At 40.6% G+C, this 21,465-nt stretch overlaps 1 protein-coding gene across 2 annotated transcripts in view; it reads left to right on the top strand.

The window, feature by feature from the left end:
- Positions 1 to 12,076, top strand: part of MTAP (methylthioadenosine phosphorylase) — a 196,101-nt gene extending 184,025 nt beyond the window's left edge. For both annotated transcript variants that reach the window (XM_053702599.1, XM_053702598.1), the window contains one exon: positions 11,245 to 12,076. In XM_053702599.1, coding sequence (XP_053558574.1) covers positions 11,245 to 11,283 — 39 coding nt within the window. In that variant the 3' untranslated portion in view covers positions 11,284 to 12,076. The remainder of the gene's footprint in view (positions 1 to 11,244) is intronic.
- The last annotated feature ends 9,389 nt before the right edge of the window (positions 12,077 to 21,465 follow it).

Raw genomic sequence — 21,465 nt, 5'->3', positions numbered from 1 at the left:
CCAATTAAAACACTATCTAGACACCCATACTCAAAAACTAACTTCTTCAGAGAAATTACAACATTTGAAAAGCTTTGCCTATTAAATCAGCTGCCTAAACACACGATCTCGCTGACCTACAGGTTATTGTTAAACAAAGGTGACAATTCTCCCCCACCATATGCCATGAAATGGAATATGGAATTAGACCCTCAAATATCCAATAAAAATTTTATAATCAATACAAAATCTTCTGTTTCAGCGTAAGTTCAGGAAATTAACTATAAATACTTACCTAGATGGTATCTTACTCCCCAGAAACTTAAAACGATATATAAAAATTCTGATGGCAAGTGCTGGAGAGGATGTGGGGAGGTTGGCTCCCTATCACACATCTGGTGGGAATGCAGTAGGATACAGGAATTCTGGAAGGGTGTCATAGACACTATGAGTGCCAAGCTGGGTATAATCATTCCTGGGCAGCATCAACTATTACTGCTCCATGGATTATCCAAATTAATTGACAAAAGTAAACGAGACTTGCTCCTACTGATGCTAAATAGTGCAAAATTGTTGATCCCCAAAAACTGGAAATCCACCAAAGTCCCTACTGTAGATGAATGGAAGAAACAGGTAGATTGGCTTATACAGTTAGAGATACAGATATGTTCGTGATGGGAAAGCAGAGATTCACGAATATATACAACAAATGTGGTAAAGTGATTAGGCGCACAATTCTTTCCTATACACAAGATGCCCCCCCCCCTTTTTTTTTTTTCTTCACTTTAACTGCTTCCCCCGTTATACCCCTCCTTCTGATTATTATCTGAGTAAAGTGTATCAGTTGACATAATTTAATGCATTTTTTCGCACTGTCATTATCTCAAAATAATTGGACTCTTTATTATTTGTCTAACTTTGTAAAAAGAGGGTAGGAAAAAGAAGAGAAGAGAGAGGAACAAAAAAAAACAGAGAAAATCTTGAGCTCACTGGAGTTTGAGACATGGAACTTATCAGATCTCAGGGACAAGAGAGAAAAAGAGATCTAAAGCAGTGAACATTATTAAGATATCCCTTTAGGATTTATAATAATAGACCACGCAACACGATTTTAAGAAAAAGCATTTCTTTATTGTCTTTGGTTTCATAAGATATGTTTTGTATATTTGTTCTTTTCTCTATAAAGCGCTTTTGAAAAAAAAAAAAAAATACTTCAACCTACTACAGACCCCAAGTTCAGGATAGTACTGAAACACTGTTGTATTCATAAATTTTGATTATTATATTTGATCTGCATACTTTTAAAACCCAACTGAGGAGACTAATGGAGTAAACATATCTGAATTTCTTTCATACAGGTGGTGAGATTCCACAATCCATTATTCCTGGGAATTACTTTTCTCTACCACTAGGAGTAGGCAAAGATTCCTAAACCCCAAGAGCCCTATAAAACCTCTCACACATACCTCAGTCTTTACTTTGACTCCGCTGGAGATGGTTGAAAAGATTTGCATTTGATTCTTCAGAGAGAGGGGTTTCCAGTCTGTATTGAGGCCGGTTTCCCCTCAGAGTACAGTGCGTGTCAGAGGGATGTATATGGGGTATGGTTTGTGATTCTTTTTTCACCTGACTGGAAATTTTTCATAAACCTTCTATAATTGATCACATGGACTTGTCTTTTTTGCCTCCCTTTATGGATCTACAATATATTCCATTTCTATAGCCACTGCTGATATGTTTCAGTACTGGTTTGGCTGTCTACTGCTTATTTGCTGGTGGACCAGTGTCTATTTTAAGCATAATTTATTAAACATTTTAGACACTCTATAGCTATGTTATGGGGATTTTTTAGTTTGTATATATATTTGCTAATATGTATGGCCCTGGAACAGAATCTTTTTCATTATCCCTTTGCTGTTTTGCGTGCAACTTTTTTTTGGCGCGCTTAGTTTGAATGTCATGCATTGGCTTGCTGGTTTACGCGTGTCGGAGTTGCGCACTTTTATTTGCCCTTTAGATGTTATGTTAATGTCTCCTGCTTTGTTTTGCAGTTCAGCTTAGTGTGCATTGTACCTGTGAGTTCATTTAGAAAGCTACTTAGGAGGTGGTTTCTGTTTCCAAAAAAACTTTTTAAGGGGATTATAGTGTTATAGTCTGATTCTTATCCTGAGTCCCCTGAACACATTTATACCATTATTATGTGTGCTTATTGTAAAAAGGCTGAGGTGCCTTCTCCAGCTCATTTATGTGACTCCATGATTAGAATTATTAATGCTGAAATTGTTTCACCTACTGTGAGAAATGTTATCAAGGCTACAGTTTCTTAAAGGGACAGTCAACACCAGAATTTTTGTTGTTTTAAAAGATAGTTAATCCTTTAATTACCCATTCCCCAGTTTTGCATAACCAACACAGTTATAATAATACACGTTTTACCTCTGTGATTACCTTGTATCCAAGTCTCAGCAGACTTTTGGATCCCAGTAAAAGTCAGTCTCTAACTTGGTGGCTGGATCACCAGTTTATTATTCAGGGGCTTTTCCTCATCCTACCTTGACTGTGATCACTACAGATACAAGTCTCTCAGGTTGGAGAGCTGTTTGGGGGTCTCTGAGAACACAGGGAGTTTGGGATCCTCAGGAGACGAGGTTACCAATAAATGTTCTAGAACTCCGGGCAATTCTCAGGGCTCTTCAAGCTTGGCCTTTGTAGAAAAGAATCTTTTATTTCTGATACCAGACAGACAATGTCACAGCTGTAGCTTATGTCAACCATGAAGGGGGAACTCAGAGTTTATATGAAAAAAAGGAAATCCTCCAGCTGCTTGTAACTTTAAAACACCTTTATTTTTCACAACAGAGCAGGGTCCTATAGACAAAAGCAACGTTTTGGGCTTACACTCAGCCCTTATTCATGCTTTCATGAAATTTCAAAATTCTACCATTTCGATGTTTTTGCTTCAGCCTTTTGTAGGAAGGTTCTTCAGGCAGCTGTTTGATTTTATGCCTGTGATTTATTTTAAGTGCGTTTAAAAAAAAAAAAAAAAAAAAAAAAGAAAGTAAGAGAGAATTTTTATTGGGGTTGTCAATCTTAATTTTCTCTTTTTTTTTTTTTTTGTTTTTTTGTTTTTAATCCATTCCTTTATGTTATTACTTGTAGACTCCACAGCTTAGGTATTAGTTCCCTGGAGTAATGGAACATGGGCTCTCACCACCCATATGAAAGAAAACATAATTTAGCTTACCTGATTAAATTAATTTCTTTCATGGTGGTGAGAGTCCACAAGACTTTTTTTTTTCTTTAGCACATCTTTTTTTTCTCTGCTTCTTTTTATGGCTCTTATTCCATTTTCTTTCCTCACGTTAATAGGCTATACGTTAGACTCAGGGTTTTATAGGGCTCTTGGGATTTGAGAATCTTTGCCTCCTCCTAGCAGTATAGAAGAGTAATTCTCAGGAGAAATGGATTGTGGACTCTCACCACCATGAAAGAAATTAATTTATCAGGTAAGCATGAATTTGTTTATATAGTTTATGGGAAGTAGTGCCTAAGGTTAATACACAAATTATACAACTGTTCTATGGTTCCTTTATAATCTTATGAACAGACTTGCTAAAACTATTGCTTGCTGCCAATGGTCTCTAAGGGTGTTTGATCTAATGGTATGAATAGAAGAATCTATACAGGCCTTTTGTTTCCTTTTTTTTTTATTTCAAATTTATGAAGTTTTACATTATGTCCTGGATTCGAGTTTAGACATCATTTTTTGGAAAGTGTATGTTTGCCCTTTTTCCCTTTTTTTCAAAAACAAAATATATTTTCTCCTTGTTATCTGAGATATTTCAATGTAGCGGAAAGACATTTCTTTAATTTCCGTCAAGAAGCACTTGATTGAAAACGCCATGGAGAGATTGCTTCATCAAACCTAGACATACTGTATATTTTTTTCTTCCTGCCAACCCATGCATTGACATTGATTACTTTGGTGCTGGTTTAACATTGCTAAATGTATAACAGGAAAATGAGGGGGGACACATTTTGTACTTCTGATTAATAACTTTGTTTATGCAGTGTGATGATATGAGAGTTTTTTTTTTGTGTCATGTCCGGTATGTTTCTTAAAACCTTTATTAGGGACACTCCTTTTTCTTCTTTGGGCAGTAGGTTCTAGCTATGCTATATTTCAACTAAAGCTGGTTGTAAAATGTGGAAATATATACTGGTAAAAGATAGGTGTTTGATGATTTGTGGAGCATCTCTACTTACAAAAACGGAATTTCTTTGTACTCAGTTATTTGATATAGTAAACCTGCACTATTAAAGTGTAAATCTGAGTTTTAATAATCCAAAGTCTTGTTGTATAAAACAAAATAGTAATTTTAAAAATCAGTTTTAATTTTTCATATACTTATTTATAGTTTATGAATAAAATTAAATTTCTTTCCTAAGATATGGAGTGTCCACAACGTCAATTACTAGTGGGAATATCACTCCTGGCCAGCAGGAGGAGACAAAGAGCACCGCAGCAAAGCTGTTAAGTGTCACTCCCCTACCAATAATACCCAGTCATTCTCTTTGCCTCTGTCAATAGAGGAGGTGAAGTTTGGTGTCTGAAGAAAATTTGATTCCTTTCGCTACAAGCAAGATTTTGGGGTATAACTGTAGTCCATGTCAATCTCTGCAGTTGAGTAGTGGTGGCTTTAAAGCAGTTAGGAACTTGTAAGGTGGTGGGCCTTGCTGGGTTTTCTAACATATTTGCTGCCCATGGTATAGAAAGCCAGAGTAGGTTTACGCTGTTCTTTTTTTTTTCACAGGTCTCTGTGGAGTATGTGTCCTTTCACGCCTTGTGAGCTGTCTACCTGCAGGACAGCTGGGTTTGCAGGCAAGTGCTTTTTGTCTTCTAGGTCTGGGAGACGTTGCACTTAAGAAATGTCTCTGCCTTTTATTTGGGACATTTATAATCCTTTAGTTAGGATTTAATTTTTGGCAGTGTGCAGGACCGTTATGTGTATGTGACTAGAGACTGGGTTAATCTTTTTTTATGGACATGAAGAAGCTAACTTTATAGTTGTGGCTCATTATTTATTTTAGTATGCATAAACTGTTATTCTGTGTGAATTAGCAATGCCAGCATTATTAACACATGACTTTTTCTCAGTTGTCTATACACTTTGAGGTATTTAAATGGTTTAAAACTTTATATTCCATGGGGGTCATTTTTTTCAACTCTTGGGTGTTTTGTATTTTAGTGCTGGAATGGAGTTTGTTAAAACCGGAAGTGCGGTTTTTAGAGGTGCGGTTTTTAGTTCAGTAGATTGTGTATCGATGTCATGTGAAGCAGTATACTTTTAACAGTCTTTATGGCTGTGGGATATACTCTGCTTGATTTGCACGCTTTAGCCTTATTGCGCAGTTTCAGCTCAGCCGATCACATCGAGCAGCGTCTGCTGTGCCTGTGAGACTGGCATGATTTCTTCAATGAATATCTTGTGTTGCTCTGCATTTTGTTTACCGGAGGGGCAGGTAGGCACCTCAGTTCTGCTGAGATGTAGTGGTTGTGAGTTAAGGGTGTTTTTATAAAGCAATAATGCTTAGGAATTTAAAGTGACAGTACCCTTATTTAAACAACAAGAAAAAAAAATATTTTCCTGTATTTCTGGTGGATCACTATATTATAGGGTCAAGGAGCAGGAGTCTGTTCCTATGGACGAATGTTTTTTTTGTCTGGAGAACCAGATTGTGTTGCTATGAAATTCTGTTGCTATGCCATTCTGTTTCTCATAGCTACATAAACTTTAAAATGTAAAGTAATTTTTTTTATTTCTGAGCCTAATGTCTCTCAGGATGATTCTGTTCAGGCAATGCCACAGCTTTCTCCTCTATGGCGTCACATACAGTGCCCTGCAGTTCCTCTCAGCCTCCTGGAGGAGTTATTTGCCTACAGAAATTGCTGCTAAGGTATCTTCGGCGGTATCTGCAGCATTATCTGTTTTTCCTATGCTAAAGGGGAAATGCAAGAGGAAAATTAGAGATTCAGATTGTAAGGTTTCTGCTCCACCTACTGCTACGCAGGTTGCTGTCCCTTCTAAGTCTGATGAGGAGGATACGTCGGTAGCCTCTGAGGGTGAAATCTCAGATTTGGACAGTATAATTCCTTTATCTGATACTGAAGAAGTAAGCTTCAGATTTAAGCTTGAACACCTTTGTGTATTGTTAAAGGAGGTATTGGCTACTTTAGATGACTCCGATACTCCTGTCGTTGTCAACCCTAAGAAATCTAGTAAACTTAATAAATACTATGATGTTCCTTCCTCTGTGGAGGTGTTTTCTTTTTCAGACCGTTTATCTCACAGGATTTGAAAGAGACAGGGATACCTTTCTTCTTGTCTCCCATCTTTAAAAATCTGGAGGCTTATTTGAAGAAGATGTATGTTCATCAAGGTCTTCAATGGTAACCTGTAGTTTGTATGGCAGAAAATCCAGGATTCTTTCCTCCACTGTGTCAAGTGCAGCATCGTATTGGTGCGATGCCTTGTCTTAATCTATTTTGTTAGAGACTCCTTTGGAGGAGATCCAAGACAGGATTAAGGCTCTCAAACTAGCCATTTCCTTTTTTTTTTGATACTATCATGCAAGTTATTAGACTGGGAGACAAGTTATCTGGCATCACTGTTCTAGCCTGCAGGGAGTTGTGGCTGAAATCTTGGTCAGCTGATATTACACAGGAATTTGGAGATATGTCTGATATGTATATTCAGCCCTTACTAGTTCCTTTATCAGTACAATGTATAAGACTCTGAGGGCTAGTATGTTTGTGCACTGCTGTCGTGATTCTGAGTAATTGGTTGCAATTCCTTTAAGTGCAAGTATGTTGAATAAGCTCGTATATAATGTGTGTTTGGGTAAATCATACAACACTTAGCTTTATACCAATGTCTCTTATACCCTAATGACAAATTCCTTTTTGTAACAGACTTATTCACTTTGCCATTAGCATTTTCAGCAGATTTGCACAATAAATATTTATAGTATGCACTCACCCGGTTCTATTTGACATGCAGCTGCCACCTCTCTGTTCCACACAGCTTAGTCCTTGCTGGGCTCTTAAAGGGACAGTCTAGTCCAAAAAAACTTTCATGATTCAGATAGGGCATGCAATTTTAAACAATTTTCCAATTTACTTTTATCACCAATTTTTCTTTGTTCTCTTGGTATTCTTAGTTGAAATTTTAACTTTCGGAGGTTCATATGCTAATTTCTTAGATCTTGAAGGCCGCCTCTTAAGAATGCATTTTAACAGGTTTGTCACCACTAGAGGGTGTTAGTTCATGTTTTTCATATAGATAACACTGTGCTCATGCACGTGAAGTTACCTGGGAGCCATCACTGATTGGCTAAACTGCAAGTCTGTCAAAAGAACAAATAAAGGGGCAGTCTGCAGAGGCTTAGATACAAGATAATCACAGAGGTAAAAAATATATAAATATAACTGTGTTGGTTATGCAAAACTAGGGAATTGGTAAACAAGGGATTATCTATCTTTTAAAACAATAACAATTCTGGTGTAGACTGTCCCTTTAATGTTTGATGAAAAACACATCTTGGGAATAACTGTTGCAATTTCACAAAGGGTAGTGGTCTCTTTTAAGATGTATAGGGGAATCCAGGTGAGGATACTATGGCTGATTATAACGAATAAGCCAGGTCCGTTTAAACAGGAAAATAGTAACAAAAGATTTCACCTTGAGAGATGAGGAAATCAGCCGTCCAATGCGCCACAATATTAGGCATAAAATATATCTTTTATTGAACAAAAGCAGGTAAAAGTTCATGTAGCATAGTACACATGTATATCAAATATCACAGCTAGTGAACCAGTTAGGCACGAAACATGTTGGAGAGGTGATTACATGCTAACTGGTTCACTAGCTGTGATATTTGATATACATGTGTACTATGCTACATGAACTTTTACCTGCTTTTGTTCAATAAAAGTTATATTTTATATCTAATATTGTGGCGCATTGGACGGCTGATTTCCTCATCGCTCAAGGTGAAATCAGCTGATGTTACCTTTAAGTCCAAACTTCTGGCGCTTCCTTACAAGGGTAAGACCTTGTTTGGTCCTTGTCTGGCAGAGATATTCGGGTGGAAAAGGGTATTTTCTACCACAAGACAAGAAGAACAGTCCTAAAGGATGTCAAAGTAATTTTTGTTCCTTTTGTAACTTCAAAGGAAAGTCTTCCTCTTCCAAGCTGGAACTGTCCAAGTCTTGGAAACCCAATCAGTTTTGGAGCAAGGGGAAACAATCACAGAAACAAGCTGCTGAGTCTTAAGTCAGCATTAAGGGTCTGTCCCAGGTCCGGGATCGGATCAAGTGGGTGGCAGGCTCTCTGTTTTGTCGAGCATGGATACAAAATGTCCCAGATCCTTGGGCTGTGGACATAGTATCTCAGGGTTACAAAATAGAATTCAAAACTTTCCCTGTGTTCAAGACCTTTCCTCCCTGGGAGTGATAGTTCAAGTTCCAGCAATGGAACAGGGCCTAGGATTCTATTCAAATCTGTTTGTGGTTCCCAAAAAAAAGGGAAGTTTTCATCCTATTTTAGACCTAAAGTGTCTCAACAAGTTTCTCAGAGTACCGTCCTTCCAGATGGAAATAATTTGTTCCATTCTTCCTTTGGTCCCAGAGGGTCAGTTCATGACGACCATAGACCTGAAGGATGCGTATCTTCATGTTCCCATCCTCAGGGATCATCACAGGTCTTGAGATTCACATTTTTAGACAAACTCTTTCAGTTTGTAGCTTTTCTGTTTGGCCTCGCCACAGCTTCCAGAATCTTCTCAAAGGTTCTGGGGGCTCTCTTGGCAGTTATCAGGTCTCTGAGAATTGCAGTGGAGCTATTCCTGGACGACATTGGTTCAGGCGTCATCTTTTCAACAAGCAAACTCTCAAACAGAGACCTTGTTGTCTTCTACGGTCCCACAGATGGAAAGTAAATCTGGATAAGGTTCCCTTGTTCCAGCTACAAGGGTGGTTTTTTTAGGGACCATAATAGTTTCCCTATCTATGAAAATTTTTCTGACGGAGGTCAGAAAATCCAAAATTCTCTCCTCTTGCCTCTCTCTACAGTCTACTGTTCGGCCATCAGTGGCTCAATGTATGGAGGTAATTGGTCTGATGTTCGCTTCCATGCACATCATTCCCTTTGCTTGATCCCATTTGAGAGCTATGCAGTTATGCATGCTCAGGCAATGGGATGGAGACCATTCTGATCTGTCTCAGAGGATAGATCTGAACCAGTCGACAAGAGACTCTCTACCGTGGTGGCTTTCTCAGGAGCATCTGTCTCAGGGAACATGCTTCTGGAGACCTTCCTAGGTGATTGCGACCATGGACTCCAGCATGATTGGCTGGGGAGCAATCTGGGATTCGCTAAATTCCCAGGGACTATGGACTCAGGAGGCGTATCAAACAGGACAGATCGATGATTCTAATAGCTCCTGCATGGCCTTGCAGGATCTGGTATGCAGACCTAGTGAAGATGTCATCTCGGCCACCTTGGAGGTTGCCTCTGAGGAAGGACCTTCTAACTCAGGGTCTATTCCTCTATCCAAATCGTGTTTCTCTGAAGCTTACTGCTTCGAGATTAAACGCTTAGTTTTTACTAAGCGTTGATTTTCTGAGTCGGTCATTGAGACCATGTTCCAGGCTCGCAAGCCTTTTACTCAAACAATTCACTATAAGGTATGGCATAAATACTTTTTGGTGTGTATTTAAGGGCTACTCTTGGAATATAGTCCGGATTCCTAGAATTTTGTCTTTTCTCCAGGAAGGTCTGGAGAAAGGAGTGTCAGTCAGTTCTCTGAAAGGTCAAATTTCTGCATTATCTATTTTGTTTCACTAGCGTCTAGCGGACGTTCCAGATGTTCAATCTTTTGGTCAGGCCCTAGTCAGAATCAGGCCTGTGTTTTAAACCTGTTGATCCCCCTTGGAGCCTTAACCTTGTTAAGGTTTTACAAGTTGTTATCTTGGACAATTTTTTTTTTTATTGCTATCTCTTCTGCTCGAAGAGTTTCAGAGCTCTCGGCTCTGCTGTGTGATTCGCTTGCCTTATCTTTCATGCGGATAAGGCATTCCTGCGTAGTAGATTTGGATTTCTCCCTAACGTGGTTTTAAATTGAATTATTAATCAGGAAATTGTTGTTCCTTCTCTCTGTCTTAATCCTTCTCATAAAGAACGTCTTTTGCACAACTTGGATGTTGTGCGTGCTCTAAAATTCTACCTTCAGGTGACTAAGGATTTTCGCCAGTCTTCTGCTCTGTTAGTTTGTTTGTTTCTCAGGAAAGTTTAAGGGTCAGAAAGCTACTGCTACTTCTCTTTCTTTCTGGTTGAGAAGTATTATTCGTTTTGCGTATGAGACTGTTGATCAGCAGCCTCCTGAGAGTATTACAGCTCATTCCACGAGGGCTGTTTTCCTCTTCTTGGGCTTTCAAAAATGCAGCTTCTGTGGAACAGATTTGCAAGACTGAAACTTGGTCCTTTCTGCATACTTTTTCCAAATGTGGTACTTTTGCCTGGGCTGAGGCTTCTTTTGGGAGAAAGGTTCTTCAAGCGATGGTGCCTTCTGTTTAGGTCTGCCTGTCTTGTTTTCCCTCCCTAGTCATCCCGTGTCCTATAGCTTGAGTATTGGTTCCCACTAGTAATTGATGATGTTGTGGACTCTCCATATCTTAGGAAAGAAAACAAAATTTATGCTTACCTGATACATTTCTTTCTTTCCGAATATAAGGAGTCCACGATCCCACCCTTTATTAGGACAGTTTTTTTACTAAACATCGGGTACCTCTACACCTTTTGTGTTATTCCTTTTTCCATTTCCCTTCGGTCGAATGACTGGGGATTATGGGTAGGGGAGTGACACTTAACAGCTTTGCTGTGGTGCTCTTTGCGTCCTCCTGTTGGCCAGGAGTGATATTCCCACTAGTAATTGATGACGTTGTGGACTCTCCATATCCGGGAAGAAATAAATTTATCAGGTAAGCATAAATTTTGTTTTTATGAGTAACCTCTTGTCAGTATTATTTTAAGGATTGTTTCACAGTAGGTTCTAATGGAAAGTATTCTGATTGTGAACTTCTTCCTAGTCTAAAAGTCACGTAATGATGATCTCATACCTATTTTTACTTATGGCCTTATTTATTAGCTCTAACTTGAATAAAACTAACACTGATTCTATTTTTGTCTTTCTTTTATATTTCAGAGCACAGTACAGCTTTCAGTTATGTTACCAAGACACTGATTTCTTTTCAATGAAAAATGTAACAGATCAGCAACTGGGAAAGTCAGAGTCTGCACCAAAGTCTACTTTAGCAGGACTTCTAGTTCATTTAAACTCTTATTGTCTTGCAAATTACTGACGATACATAATGATATATTTTATACATGCTACAGATAAACCTTCCATGCATATATATATATGGCTGACCGGTTTCTTTAGTTGAAAAACATTTAAACAAGCACATCGTAAGATGTGTTAATACGCTTATTCAGTCACATATTGTTGCTTGAGTAAATCTATATTACCCTGCCTGTCTTGGAAGAAAAGTAAATGCCAATATGTAAAACTACTCATAAATGTTTGATCAGTAGCATGTCAAGGCACTGACATTTTTTAATAAATAGTGCAAGTTAGAAATCAAGTTGTATGTGCCTTGGGAATCTTTCCTCTAGTGTTCGCTCTCTCAACTGAAGAGGAGCTCAACCAGCCTTATACATTATAGGTTTCTGCAGACATTAGGCACTCACATTTCCTATCAGTATTTCATGAAAGCATGTTTTAAGCATGCAGAACATTTAGCATGAACAAAAAAAATCAATCTCAAGTTTAGAGATATTGTATTTTATAGAGCATAGGTCACAGCCCTACATTCACTTCATTTCATGACATTCACAGTAGAGGAGCAGTCAATATTGCAATATGAGTTTGGAGAGTGGAGTAATTGCTGACTAATAAATCCAGTCACCTTCATCCACCAAAAAAAAACTCCATATGCATTTGAGCTGTTATGCACAATAAATGACTTTTCAAAAGAGGAAGTTGTCTGCTGTCTTAATATCTTACATAGCTCTTACCAGTGAGAGAGTAATGTAAAATATGCAGGTGCGTGTCTTTACCATCAGTGTTGCCAATAAAAAACGTTGGTGCTTTTATCACGGAAACTCATCTAAATTTGGATAAAAAGAACACAAAGTTAACACTAGCTCTGCACAGCAATCCAGAGTTTTGTTTTTGTTTTCTCTTGTTAAGTGTATTCAGTCCACGGGTCATCCATTACTTATGGGATATATTCCCTTCCCAACAGGAAGTTGCAAGAGGATCACCCAAAGCAGAACTGCTATATAGCTCCTCCCCTCACATGTCATATCCAGTCATTCTCTTGCAACCCTCAACATAGATGGAGATCGTGAGAGGAGAGTGGTGTTTTACACTTAATTATTTCTTCAATCAAAAGTTTGTTATTTTTAAATGGCACCGGAGTGTGCTGTTTTTTTCTCAGGCAGTATTTGGAAGAAGAATCTGCCTGCGTTTTCTATGATCTTAGCAGAAGTAACTAAGATCCACTGGCTGTTCTCGCACATTCTGAGGATTGGGGTAACTTCAGAAAGGGAATAGCGTGCGGGGTCTCCTGCAAATAAGGTATGTGCAGTAAAATATTTTTCTAAGGAATGGAATTGACTAAGAAAATACTGCTGATACCGATGTAATGTAAGTACAGCCTTAAATGCAGTGAAAGCGACTGGTATCAGGCTGATTAATGTATATGCAGTAAAGTAATTTTCTAAGGAATGGAATTTGACTAAGAAAATGCTACTAATACTGAAGTAATGTAATAAGCCTTAAAATGCAGTAGAAGGACTGGTATCAGGCTTATCAATAGAGATACATACTCTTTTAAAAAGGATCTTTAAAACGTTTGCTGGCATGTTTAATCGTTTTTGTGAGGTACATTGGTGATAAAACTTATTGGGGCATGAATTTTTCCACATGGCGGACTTATATTTCTGCATAGAAACAGTTAACTGAGGTTCCCACTGTTCTAATAATGAGTGGGAGGGGCCTATTATAGCGCTTTTTTGCGCAGTAAAAATTCAGTCTCAGTCTTCCTGCTTCTTCCTGCATGACCCAGGACGTCTCTAGAGAGCTCAAGGGACTTCAAAAGTCATTTTTGAGGGAAGTAATCAGTCACAGCAGACCTGTGACAGTGTGTTGACTGTGTTAAAAACGTTTTTTTCTCTATTTGATTATCCGTTTTGGGTATTAAGGGGTTAATCATCAATTTGCAAGTGGGTGCAATGCTCTGCTAACTTAATACATTTACTGTGAAAATTTGGTTGCTATAACTGATTTGGTTCATTGTTATTTCAACTGTGACAGTTTTTTGTGCTTCTTAAAGGTGCAGTAGCGTTTTCTATATTGCTTGTAAATTTATTTTAAAGTGTTTTCCAAGCTTGCTAGTCTCATTGCTAGTCTGTTTAAACATGTCTGACACAGATGAATCTGTTTGTTCACTATGTTTGAAGGCCAGTGTGGAGCCCCATAGAAATATGTGTACTAAATGTATTGATTTCACTTTAAATAATAAAGGTCAGTCTTTATCTGTAAAGGAATTATCACCAGACAACGAGGGGGAAGTTATGCCGACTAACTCTCCTCACGTGTCAGTACCTTCGCCTCCCGCTCAGGAGGCGCGTGATATTGTGGCGCCAAGTACATCAGAGACGCCCATACAAATCACTTTACAAGACATGGCTACTATTATGAATAATACCCTGACAGAAGTATTATCTAAATTGCCAGAATTAAGAGGCAAGCGCGATTGCTCTGGGATAAGGACAGAGCGCGCTGGTGCTGTGAGAGCCATGTCCGATACTGCGTCACAGTTTGCAGAACATGAGGACGGAGAGCTTCATTCTGTGGATGACGGATCTGATCCAGGGAAATCGGATTCAGAGATCTCTAATTTTAAATTAAAGCTTGAGAACCTCCGTGTATTGCTAGGGGAGGTTTTAGCGGCTCTGAATGACTAACACAGTTGCAATTCCAGAGAAATTATGTAGGCTGGATAGATACTATGCGGTGCCGGTGTGTACTGACGTTTTTCCTATACCTAAAAGGCTTACAGAAATTATTAGCAAGGAGTGGGATAGACCCGGTGTGCCCTTTTCCCCACCTATATTTAGGAAAATGTTTCCAATAGACGCCACTACACGGGACCTATGGCAGACGGTCCCTAAGGTGGAGGGAGCAGTTTCTACTTTAGCTAAGCGTACCACTATCCCGGTGGAGGATAGTTGTGCTTTTTCGGATCCAATGAATAAAAAATTAGAAGGTTACCTTAAGAAAATGTTTGTTCAACAAGGTTTTATCTTACAGCCCCTTGCATGCATTGCGCCTGTCACTGCTGCTGCGGCATTCTGGTTTGAGTCTCTAGAAGAGGCCATTCACACAGCTCCATTGGATGAAATTATGGACAAGCTTAAAGCACTTAAGCTAGCTAATGCATTTGTTTCTGATGCCATTGTACATTTAACTAAACTAACGGCTAAGAACTCCGGATTCGCCATCCAGGCGCGCAGAGCGCTATGGCTTAAATCCTGGTCAGCTGACGTGACTTCTAAATCTAAATTGCTTAATATTCCTTTCAAGGGGCAAACTTTATTCGGGCCCGGCTTGAAAGAAATTATCACTGACATTACTGGAGGTAAGGGTCATACTCTTCCTCAGGACAGGGCCAAATCAAAGGCCAAACAGTCTAATTTTGTGCCTTTCGAAACTTCAAGGCAGGAGCAGCATCAACTTCCTCCGCTCCAAAACAGGAAGGAACTGTTGCTCGTTACAGACAGGCCTGGAAAACTAACCAGTCCTGGAACAAGGGCAAGCAGGCCAGAAAACCTACTACTGCCCCTAAGACAGCATGAAGGGATGGCCCCCTATCCGGAAACGGATCTAGTGGGGGGCAGACTTTCTCTCTTCGCCCAGGCGTGGGCAAGAGATGTCCAGGATCCCTGGGCGTTGGAGATCATATCTCAGGGATATCTTCTGGACTTCAAAGCTTCTCCTCCACAAGGGAGATTTCATCTTTCAAGGTTATCAGCAAACCAAATAGAGAGAGAGGCATTTCTACGCTTTGTACAAGACCTCCTAGTAATGGGGGTGATCCACCCAGTTCTGCGGACGGAACAAGGACAAGGATTTTACTCAAATCTGTTTGTAGTTCCCAAGAAGGAGGGAACCTTCAGACCAATCTTGGACTTAAAGATCTTAAACAAATTCCTAAGAGTTCCATCATTCAAAATGGAAACTATTCGAACCATCCTACCCATGATCCAAGAGGGTCAGTACATGACCACAGTGGACTTAAAGGATGCCTACCTTCACATACGGATTCACAAAGATCATTATCGGTACCTAAGATTTGCCTTTCTAGACAGGCATTACCAGTTTGTAGCTCTTCCTTTCGGGTTAGCTACGGCCCCGAGAATTTTTGCAAAGGTTCTGGGCTCACTTCTGGCGGTTCTAAGACCGCGAGGCATAGCGGTGGCTCCGTATCTAGACGACATTCTGATACAAGCGTCAAGTTTTCAAATTGTCAAGTCTCATACAGAGATAGTTCTGGCATTTCTGAGGTCGCATGGGTGGAAGGTGAACGTGGAAAAGAGTTCTCTATTACCACTCACAAGAGTCTCCTTCCTAGGGACTCTTATAGATTCTGTAGAGATGAAAATTTACCTGACGGAGTCCAGGTTATCAAAACTTCTAAATGCTTGCCGTGTCCTTCATTCCATTCCACGCCCGTCAGTGGCTCAGTGCATGGAAGTAATCGGCTTAATGGTAGCGGCAATGGACATAGTGCCATTTGCGCGCCTGCATCTCAGACTGCTGCAATTATGCATGCTAAGTCAGTGGAATGGGGATTACTCAGATTTGTCCCCTCTGCTAAATCTGGATCAAGAGACCAGAGATTCTCTTCTCTGGTGGCTTTCTCGGGTCCATCTGTCCAAGGGTATGACCTTTCGCAGGCCAGATTGGACGATTGTAACAACAGATGCCAGCCTTCTAGGTTGGGGCGCAGTCTGGAACTCCCAGAAGGCTCAGGGATCGTGGACTCAGGAGGAGAAACTCCTCCCAATAAATATTCTGGAGTTAAGAGCAATATTCAATGCTCTTCTAGCTTGGCCTCAGTTAGCAACACTAAGGTTCATCAGATTTCAGTCGGACAACATCACGACTGTGGCTTACATCAACCATCAAGGGGGAACCAGGAGTTCCCTAGCGATGTTAGAAGTCTCAAGGATAATTCGCTGGGCAGAGTCTCACTCTTGCCACCTGTCAGCAATTTACATCCCAGGCGTGGAGAACTGGGAGGCGGACTTTCTAAGTCGCCAGACTTTTCATCCGGGGGAGTGGGAACTTCATCCGGAGGTGTTCCTTCAGCTGGTTCATCGTTGGGGCAAACCAGAACTGGACCTCATGACGTCTCGCCAGAACGCCAAGCTTCCTCGTTACGGATCCAGGGACCCGGGAGCGGCGCTGATAGATGCTGTAGCAGCCCCTTGGGTTTTCAACATGGCTTATGTGTTTCCACCGTTTCCGCTGCTGCCTCGACTAATTGCCAAGATCAAACAGGAGATAGCATCGGTGATTCTGATAGCGCCTGCGTGGCCACGCAGGACCTGGTATGCAGACCTAGTGGACATGTCGTCCTGTCCACCATGGTCTCTGCCTCTGAGGCAGGACCTTCTAATACAAGGTCCTTTCAACCATCCAAATCTAATTTCTCTGAGGCTGACTGCATGGAGATTGAACGCTTGATACTAATCAAAGCGTGGCTTCTCGGAGTCAGTTATTGATACCTTAATACAGGCACGGAAGCCTGTTACCAGAAAAATTTACCATAAGATATGACGTAAATATTTATATTGGTGCGAATCCAAGAGTTACTCATGGAGTAAGGTTAGGATTCCTAGGATATTGTCTTTTCTACAAGAGGGTTTAGAAAAGGGCTTATCTGCTAGTTCTTTAAAGGGACAGATTTCTGCTCTGTCTATTCTTTTACACAAACGTCTGGCAGAAGTTCCAGACGTCCAGGCCTTTTGTCAGGCTTTGGCTAGGATTAAGCCTGTGTTTAAGACTGTTGCTCCGCCGTGGAGCTTAAACTTGGTTCTTAAAGTTCTTCAAGGTGTTCCGTTTGAACCCCTTCATTCCATTGATATTAAGCTTTTATCTTGGAAAGTTCTGTTTTTGATGGCTATTTCCTCGGCTCGAAGAGTCTCTGAGTTATTTGCCTTACATTGTGATTCTCCTTATCTGATTTTCCATTCAGACAAGGTAGTTCTGCGTACTAAACCTGGGTTTTTACCTAAGGTAGTTTCTAACAGGAATATCAATCAGGAGATTGTTGTTCCATCATTATGTCCTAATCCTTCTTCAAAGAAGGAACGACTTTTGCATAATCTGGACGTAGTCCGTGCCCTGAAGTTCTATTTACAGGCAACTAAAGATTTTCGTCAAACTTCTTCCCTGTTTGTCGTTTACTCTAGACAGAGGAGAGGTCAAAAAGCTTCGGCAACCTCTCTCTCCTTTTGGCTTCGTAGCATAATACGTTTAGCCTATGAGACTGCTGGACAGCAGCCCCCTGAAAGAATTACAGCTCATTCCACTAGAGCTGTGGCTTCCACCTGGGCCTTTAAGAATGAGGCCTCTGTTGAACAGATTTGCAAGGCTGCGACTTGCTCTTCGCTTCACACTTTTTCAAAATTTTACAAATTTGACACTTTTGCTTCTTCGGAGGCTGTTTTTGGGAGAAAGGTTCTACAGGCAGTGGTTCCTTCCGTTTAAGTTCCGGCCTTGTCCCTCCCATCATCTGTGTACTTTAGCTTTGGTATTGGTATCCCATAAGTAATGGATGACCCGTGGACTGAATACACTTAACAAGAGAAAACATAATTTATGCTTACCTGATAAATTTATTTCTCTTGTAGTGTATTCAGTCCACGGCCCGCCCTGTCTTTTTTAAGGCAGATCTAAATTTTAATTAAAACTCCAGTCACCACTGCACCCTATGGTTTCTCCTTTCTTGTCTTGTTTCGGTCGAATGACTGGATATGACATGTGAGGGGAGGAGCTATATAGCAGCTCTGGTTTCGGTGATCCTCTTGCAACTTCCTGTTGGGAAGGGAATATATCCCATAAGTAATGGATGACCCGTGGACTGAATACACTACAAGAGAAATAAATTTATCAGGTAAGCATAAATTATGTTTTCTCCAACATAGGTGTGTCCGGTCCACGGCGTCATCCTTACTTGTGGGATATTCTCTTCCCCAACAGGAAATGGCAAAGAGCCCAGCAAAGCTGGTCACATGATCCCTCCTAGGCTCCGCCTTCCCCAGTCATTCTCTTTGCCGTTGTACAGGCAACATCTCCACGGAGATGGCTTAGAGTTTTTTGGTGTTTAACTGTAGTTTTTATTCTTCAATCAAGAGTTTGTTATTTTAAAATAGTGCTGGTATGTACTATTTACTCTGAAACAGAAAAGTGATGAAGATTTCTGTTTGTAAGAGGAAAATGATTTTAGCAACCGTTACTAAAATCGATGGCTGTTTCCACACAGGACTGTTGAGAGGAATTAACTTCAGTTGGGGGAAACAGTGAGCAGACTTTTGCTGCTTGAGGTATGACACATTTCTAACAAGACTATGTAATGCTGGAAGCTGTCATTTTCCCTATGGGATCCGGTAAGCCATTTTTATTACATAAGAATAAAGGGCTTCACAAGGGCTTTTAAGACTGGTAGACATTTTCTGGGCTAAAACGATTGATATATAAGCATTTTTAATACTTCATAGCTTTGAGGAATTATTTTATTCTTGGGAATTATGTAAAATAACCGGCAGGCACTGTATTGGACACCTTGTTCTCTAGGGGCTTTCCCTAATCATAGGCAGAGCCTCATTTTCGCGCCTCTATTGCGCAGTTGTTTTTGAGAAGCATGACATGCAGATGCATGTGTGAGGAGCTCAGATACATAGAAAAGGCTTTCTGAAGGCGTCATTTGGTATCGTATTCCCCTTTGGGCTTGGTTGGGTCTCAGCAAAGCAGATACCAGGGACTGTATAGGGGTTAAACATAAAAACGGCTCCGGTTCCGTTATTTTAAGAGTTAAAGCTTTCAAATTTGGTGTGCAATACTTTTAAGGCTTTAAGACACTGTGGTGAAATTTTGGTGAATTTTGAACAATTCCTTCATACTTTTTCACATTTGCAGTAATAAAGTGTGTTCAGTTTAAAATTTAAAGTGACAGTAACGGTTTTATTTTAAAACGTTTTTTGTACTTTGTTATCAAGTTTATGCCTGTTTAACATGTCTGAACTACCAGATAGACTGTGTTCTGTATGTGGGGAAGCCAAGGTTCCTTCTCATTTAAATAGATGTGATTTATGTGACACAAAATTTAGAGAAAATGATGCCCAAGATGATTCCTCAAGTGAGGGGAGTAAGCATGGTACTGCATCATCCCCTCCTTTGTCTACGCCAGTCTTGCCCACACAGGAGGCCCCTAGTACATCTAGTGCGCCAATACTCCTTACTATGCAACAATTAACGGCTGTAATGGATAATTCTATCAAAAACATTTTAGCCAAAATGCCCACTTATCAGCGAAAGCGCGACTGCTCTGTTTTAGAAAATACGAAGAGCATGAGGACGCTGATGATATTGGTTCTGAAGTGCCCCTACACCAGTCTGAGGGGGCCAGGGAGGTTTTGTCTGAGGGAGAAATTTCAGATTCAGGGAAAATTTCTCAACAAGCTGAACCTGATGTGATTACATTCAAATTTAAATTGGAACATCTCCGCGCTCTGCTTAAGGAGGTGTTATCTACTCTGGATGATTGTGAGAATTTGGTCATTCCAGAGAAATTATGTAAGATGGACAAGTTCCTAGAGGTCCCGGGGCCCCCCGAAGCTTTTCCTATACCCAAGCGGGTGGCGGATATTGTAAACAAAGAATGGGAAAGGCCCGGCATACCTTTCGCCCCTCCCCCTATATTTAAGAAATTGTTTCCTATGGTCGACCCCAGAAAGGACTTATGGCAGACAGTCCCCAAGGTCGAGGGGGCGGTTTCTACTCTAAACAAACGCACCACTATACCCATAGAAGATAGTTGTGCTTTCAAAGATCCTATGGATAAAAAATTAGAGGGTTTGCTTAAAAAGATGTTTGTTCAGCAAGGTTACCTTCTACAACCAATTTCATGCATTGTTCCTGTCACTACAGCAGCGTGTTTCTGGTTCGATGAACTAGAAAAGGCGCTCAATAAAGATTCTTCTTATGAGGAGATTTTGCTCTCAAATTGGCTAACTCTTTCACCTTAGACGCCACTTTGCAATTGGCTAGATTAGCGGCGAAAAATTCTGGGTTTGCTATTGTGGCGCGCAGAGCGCTTTGGCTAAAATCTTGGTCAGCGGATGCGTCTTCCAAGAACAAATTGCTTAACATTCCTTTCAAGGGGAAAACGCTGTTTGGCCCTGACTTGAAAGAGATTATTTCTGATATCACTGGGGGTAAGGGCCACGCCCTTCCTCAGGATAGGTCTTTCAAGGCTAAAAATAAACCAAATTTTCGTCCCTTTCGCAGAAACGGACCAGCCCCAAGTGCTACATCCTCTAAGCAAGAGGGTAATACTTCTCAAGCCAAGCCAGCCTGGAGGCCAATGCAAGGCTGGAACAAAGGTAAGCAGGCCAAGAAACCTGCCACTGCTACCAAGACAGCATGAGATGTTGGCCCCCGATCCGGGACCGGATCTGGTGGGGGGCAGACTCTCTCTCTTCGCTCAGGCTTGGGCAAGAGATGTTCTGGATCCTTGGGCGCTGGAAATAGTGTCCCAAGGTTATCTTCTGGAATTCAAGGGGCTTCCCCCAAGGGGGAGGTTCCACAGGTCTCAATTGTCTTCAGACCACATAAAAAAACAGGCATTCTTACATTGTGTAGAAGACCTGTTAAAAATGGGAGTGATTCATCCTGTTCCATTAGGAGAACAAGGGATGGGGTTCTACTCCAATCTGTTCATAGTTCCCAAAAAAGAGGGAACATTCAGACCAATCTTAGATCTCAAGATCCTAAACAAGTTTCTCAAGGTTCCATCGTTCAAAATGGAAACCATTCGAACAATTCTTCCTTCCATCCAGGAAGGTCAATTCATGACCACGGTGGATTTAAAGGATGCGTATCTACATATTCCTATCCACAAGGAACATCATCGGTTCCTAAGGTTCGCCTTTCTGGACAAGCATTACCAGTTTGTGGCACTTCCGTTCGGATTAGCCACTGCTCCAAGAATTTTCACAAAGGTACTGGGGTCCCTTCTAGCGGTGCTAAGACCAAGGGGCATTGCAGTAGTACCTTACTTGGACGACATTC

This window comes from Bombina bombina, chromosome 2, assembly GCF_027579735.1.
Source record: "Bombina bombina isolate aBomBom1 chromosome 2, aBomBom1.pri, whole genome shotgun sequence".
NCBI classification, from domain to species: domain Eukaryota; kingdom Metazoa; phylum Chordata; class Amphibia; order Anura; family Bombinatoridae; genus Bombina; species Bombina bombina.
Note: the sequence above shows the minus strand (reverse complement) of the source record. Positions and strands in the feature narration are given on the sequence as shown.